This window comes from Schistocerca gregaria, chromosome 2 (assembly GCF_023897955.1).
Source record: "Schistocerca gregaria isolate iqSchGreg1 chromosome 2, iqSchGreg1.2, whole genome shotgun sequence".
Classification (NCBI taxonomy): domain Eukaryota; kingdom Metazoa; phylum Arthropoda; class Insecta; order Orthoptera; family Acrididae; genus Schistocerca; species Schistocerca gregaria.
Genome location: NC_064921.1, coordinates 631385187 through 631391186, shown reverse-complemented (window position 1 = coordinate 631391186; position 6000 = coordinate 631385187). Strand labels below are relative to the sequence as shown.

The window sequence follows — 6000 nt, the reverse complement described above, 5'->3', positions numbered from 1 at the left end:
GTGTGGGTTGTTTGGTACTACAATTATTGACCGTTATTTCATCAATGGTAGTCTAAACGGCACAGTGTATGCCAACTTCCTCAGACGAATTCTTCCTCCTCTTCTGGATGAAGTGCCGCTAAGAACCAGAATGCTTATGTGGAATCAATACGATGGATGTCCAGCACATAATGCCTTGCGTGGACGTCGTGTTCGGTACTGAAAGATCCTGCCAGATGGATTGGTCGAGGAGGAACAGTTACTTGGCCTGCTAAATCTCCTGATTTACATCCTCTGGACTTTTTTCTTTGGGAATGCATTACAGATGTTGTCTATCGCGATATTCCAACAACTCCAGACGACATGCAGGAGTGTATCGTGCTTGCTCGTAATTCCCTTCAGCAGGCAACGCTGGAAGCAGTAAATAATTCTTTCATTATTACCGAATAAAAAATACAGGGTGTCATTTATAAAAGTCATACCGCTGTTCATATCTTTGTAAAAAAAAAACAAAGCTACAACGAAGGCTATCATGCTGATTGATGTCCCCTTGATGGTTAAAGAACATTTGCTTGAAACATTTTGTAATTTGCATCTGGACAAACAGTTATTTGGGGTGGTCGAGGTAAATGTGTCAGCCTATATACATATACGCTTCAACTGAAAGACAATGTGGAGTCTTGAGATTCTGTACTGCAGAGAGAGATGGCACGCATGTGACGTAGGTGGAAACTTTCCTTCTCTTTCCTCTACGTTCAAGCGCACGTTCTAAATACTTGACATGCTAGATATTACTCTGCACGTTCGAAAAGACTCGCCAGCGCGTTTTTTCCACGCTATGACCTCAGAAACTCGACAAGATGAGCGCACAACAGTCAAATGCAAGGTCGGTGTGCCGACGGCTTAAGGTACAGAATGCTTGAAGTCGCTACTCGGAGTCATTCTGGAGTAATAAATATCGCCACGCAAGCAAATTAGTCGTCACGTGCCAGAAAGTAAGAAAGAAGTACACACAAACCAGTACGCCTCTGTTCTGCTTGACAGCTTGATAAAAGACGAAACACCTGGCCAGAGCTACTTTTGTTCTCTGATGGTGCGCTTCTGCTGCTTTAGTGAACGTGGTCTCCGTACGTTAGCGAGAACCTGGGTGCCCCGACAGTCATAAGCTGATAGTGATGAGAAGTACGTGAAGAGTGGAAGGAAACAAAGCCCGCAGCAATGGACGCTAAGGTTTACACATCAAAAGCCAACCCCAAGGCGACGGCAAACCCTGTCTCAAAGCTCTTCGTGTGGTAAGCAAGCATACAGTAATCTATTCTACTCTTAGCAAAATTTTAAAAATTGTACTTTAAAAATGTTGTGTACTGTTATCTCACATATCGTTTAATATTCTGTTTATGAATTTGTCACATCGAAAAAGAAAGAAGAATGCAATAATGTGAAATATCCGTGTTCCGTAGTCCAGTGCTAGTAACTCCACCGAATTTCTTATGATCCTTTCAGAGCGTTCACTATCATCACACAGGTGTACTTTCGTTCCGTTTATTTTCTGTTTGATATTTTTCTCGTGCGTGTGTTTCCTTTGAGTTACATGGAACTAGTGTTATTCTTATATAAATATCATGAATGCTTGGTGTTCCGGACCCTGTAAATGTTTGTTAAAGAACACCTTCTTAACACCACGAGCTGTATCTCAAACATTTATTCGAGTGAATAACCCATCGTCAGTGGCATGTTATATATATGTATATTCTGTATAACTGAGATCCGTATCATTTACAGTTTCTTTGTAACATTGAACTCGAAATTCGTTTCACAGTACACACTTTCTCGTATATGTTATTGCTGTCGGTTCTTGATATACATGATATTCCAGTGACGAAGGGTTAAGCACGTGAACAATGATTTGGCTAATAAACGTTGTATATTCTGCTTATGGCGTTTAGAAGTTGTCCTTTAACAACTGTTATCACTCTCACACAGATTACAAATATTTATCTACTGTATATTCACCACAATCCTACTTAATTCAGTTGTGTGTTGGCTCTATGCATTTTGCTCTCTTATTGCATACTCACAAATTTATACCTCACCACTAAATTTGTATGTTTGCCACTCGAGAGTGATACCACTAGCAGACCTAACGTGAGTGTATGTTCTTTATTTTAACTTGGCGACACGAAGTCGCGCGGGAGGCCTGCAGCTACCGTGCAAATAACTAGAAACAAGGGTCCACTCACTGATCGCGCTTTTGGACTCATGTTACTAGTAAACCAAATCGATAGTAAGTTAAGGCTATATAGTCAGAAACGCGTTTGACATTTTCATTAACTAAGTCATCTGTGATGATACGGCAGGTATAAACAGCACCGTATAAGAGAAAATATAATATAAAAATAAAATCAGACCGAGGGAGGTGGCGCAGTGGTTAGCACTCGGGAGGACGACGGTTCAAACCCACGTCTGGCCATCCTGAGTTAGGTTTTCCGCGATTTCCCTAAACAGCTTTAGGCAAATGCCAGGGTGGTTCCTTTGAAAGGGCACGGCCGAGTTCCTTCCCCATCCTTGCCTATTCCGATGGGACCGATGATCTCGCTGTTTGGTCCCCTTCCCCTAACCAACCAAATAAAAGTATGTAGGCTGAACAACAGCACAACAGACCAAACCAAATGGAATTTTGTCAGTGCATGAAAGCCCTGGTGCGCATTGTCTTACCGAAATGTAAGCTCAGGATGACTTGCCCTGAAGGACAACAAAACGGGAGTAGAATATCGATAAAGTACTGCTGTGATGTGGTTGACAACCAGCGGGGTCATGTTATGAAAAGAAATCACACCCCTATACCCTTACTCTTGGTTATCGGGGTGTATGGAGGGCAACAATCAGGTTGGTATCACATCACTGTCCAGGGCCTTCCCACACACGTCTTCAGCCTGGACTGTCATTGACGGCAGTGTAATTGTCTGCAGTGTTGAGTATAGCTTTGAATTTAGCCCCAGTGACCAGCAAGGTGTCCCTGCAGACGCCTCTGACAGTGAGAGTCAGATCACCAGCGAGTGTGATCTTTTTGCAGCTGTCAACACCTTTCACCCACACCGAGACAGATTCCGATTAATTTATTTTACGGCGATCCCTGGTCCTGAGAACCAAAGGCATAGTCGACATGTAATACGATGAACCCTTATCTCTGTTGTACACTTCACAAATGTGGACTGTCCGATAAGCGATGACGTCACGTGAATTAAAATTATCTAGCCCTTTTACTGTATCGACTTTTGGTCCACGTACAAGAACAACGGCGACTCAGCCGTTACCGTGTTCATTCGTTTCCTTGTTAGCGAGAGTGAAGTTGGTAGTTATACCGCGTCATTTTAGGAGGAGTAGGCGTTCGTGTCTTACAGTTTTTAAAGCAATAGACAACATTACTACCAAGGATTTCATAGGCGCACCAGTCATCTTGAATGGTCCAACGGTGTTTTGCGCTGGAGTTTTGAACTTCACTCGCGCCTACGAAATCCTTGGAAGTAATAAAAATGTTGTCCATTGGTTTAAAAACTGTAAAGCGCGAACGCCTACTCCTCCTAAAATAACGCGGCGTAACTAATCCATCTCGATGCTGGTGTACGTGCGGCAGCTCGACGACAGACGCTGTCTTCCCAGATTCACTACTTATGCAGCTGCCAGTTATCAAACCACAACTGCGGCGCAGCGGCAGCGGAAGAGGAGTGGCGTTGACGTGAAGTTTTGATTTTAGAGGTACGGTCGGCGTGTTAAAACTAGAGCCGGCCTGGCACGGCAGATAGGCAACCAGTTACAGCACTTTCGAGACGAGATTTTTGTTTTGTTTTTGTCACTCTCGCTAACAAGGACTCTCGCCTACTGTAGGCTCTGAAAATCTGGAGTGATGGTCTGAGCCATTTCATTTCATAGCAGGACCACATTGGTTCTCATTTGCGGCAACCTTACAACATAGCTGTACGTCGACGACATTCTATCCCCTTCTTTATTACCCTTCATCAGAAACCAACCTGGGCTTACATTTCGGTGAGATAATGCCCACCCACACACAGTAAGAGTTTCTACTGGCTTCTCAAACTCTACCTTAACCAACAAGTAAGTCTCCACAGTTAAGAATGTTTGGAGAAATATGGGCGGGGACCTCCAACTACATCGGATTTTGATGATCAAATCCCCAATTGGACAGAATTCAGCTTGATACCCAAAAACTCTATCAATCAATGCCAAGCCGAATAACTGCTTGTGCAACGGCCAGAGGTGGACCAACGCGTTATTTACTTGCTCAATTTGTGAAGCTCTTTCTCTTGAATAAACTCTCAAATTTTTCTAAAATTGTGATCAATTGTTTGTCTGTGATTGCATATCACACCAACCATTTTCCATCCCCATTGGGATAGTTTCTTCATGGTGCATAGTTTCTTTTTTTTTTCCTCAGAGCGTAAGTGTGTAGAGGACTAGAATGGCACAATGAGAGACAGCAGTGCTGAAAATTAGTTCTAAAATTGTTGATACAATGATTACAAAGATCTTTTAACATTCATATTGTTTTGTCAAAGTATTTGTGTCTCCAGTTCATGTCTACTTGTTGCCTAAGGGAAGACGCACAGGAATTGAGTTGGAAATGTAGCAGAAGATACTTATTTCATTTTCAAGACATCGTCATCTCTTTCCACTTCACATATGACAAATAATCTGCTTCATATCTTATGCATTTTGCTAACTAGAGCGTTATACATTTTTTTTATAACAAACGCTATATGCTAACTGACTAGATACTATTATCTTCAACATAAATTTTAAATTAAAAGTGACAAGTTTGAATGAAAATAATGCATCTGATGCACACTTAATTCACAGTAACCAGGCCAAACATACTGCTCAGTTCTAAAACAAAGACTGTCCTAACTCAAAGCTACACAAAGATTGTCTTTCTTTCGGCGCATAGCCCAGTGGCATATTACTGCTTGGAGATCCAGATTTTTGCAGAACTGGTAGCTAATCAAAATAATTTTGCAATATATTTTCCTGCATTTTTTAGTAAACCGTTACAAAGGAAAGATGACTCCTGAAATAAGCAAATGTATAAAAATTATATATCATTGAACATTATTTTGTAATAAAAATTTTGTGTAGTTAAAAAATTATCTCCCACCACTAAAATTACAAATATCCCTGATGTTCTTCCATGTGATTCGTTTTTTATAAAAAAAACGTTCCTCACAAAATGTTGCATAATGCTAAATATACATCACAATTAAGCAATTGGGCTTCTGGGATGATTAACTTCTTTAAAAACAAAAATAGAATCAGAGTTACAAAATATTACAGACTGCAAAAATGTACTTATTAGAACCCCTCCTCCAGACCAATGCATTCCAAAGTGGAGTTTCCCTAATCCCACATTTATTTACATTTTATAATATTCATTTTAGAAGAGGCTAAATAATACAAAAAACTCGTACTGAAAGAATACTGATTTCTAAACGTGGACTGCAATAAACCACTTTAGAGTTAAAAAAATTTATACAATCATTTTTGAAAAGAGTTCTCAGCACTGAAGGAATACATTATGCAGGTGAATATATGGAATGTAATAGTTTGGGCTACACATTGTTTAAAGAAAAGGATGAAATGAAAATTTCGTCGCTAATGCACTTGCAAAGTTTTGTAGTGTGTTAACAAAAAGGGTCCAAAATGTAGGAAAAAACTTTTTTTCTTGAGGAAATAATTAATACGTTTAGTCAACTTATGTTTTTAGTACTTTGTTGTTTCTGTTTTGCTCATTCATTTTCACAGTACTGTAAATCTGTCAAAGTACAAACAGTGTGGTTTCATTGATCACCATCGTCAGCAGCAGCAGCGGCTGCTTATATCATCATAGAAATACCTATATTCATGCAGAATGTAATCAACTAAACGTTGAATTACATTTTGTTCCTGTTAATAGTCGCTACTCCAGTGTGAGCCTTTTCAAAATTAGGAACAAAAGCCTCTTCTGGAAAT

The 6000-nt window shown here is 40.2% G+C and overlaps 1 protein-coding gene across 1 annotated transcript in view; it reads left to right on the top strand.

The window, feature by feature from the left end:
• Positions 1-1049: 1049 nt before the first annotated feature.
• LOC126334647 (ATP-binding cassette sub-family C member 4-like) overlaps positions 1050-6000 on the top strand; it is a 261187-nt gene continuing 256236 nt past the window's right edge. Inside the window, exon 1 of the mRNA XM_049997092.1 lies at positions 1050-1271. Coding sequence (XP_049853049.1) covers positions 1198-1271 — 74 coding nt within the window. The 5' untranslated portion in view covers positions 1050-1197. The remainder of the gene's footprint in view (positions 1272-6000) is intronic.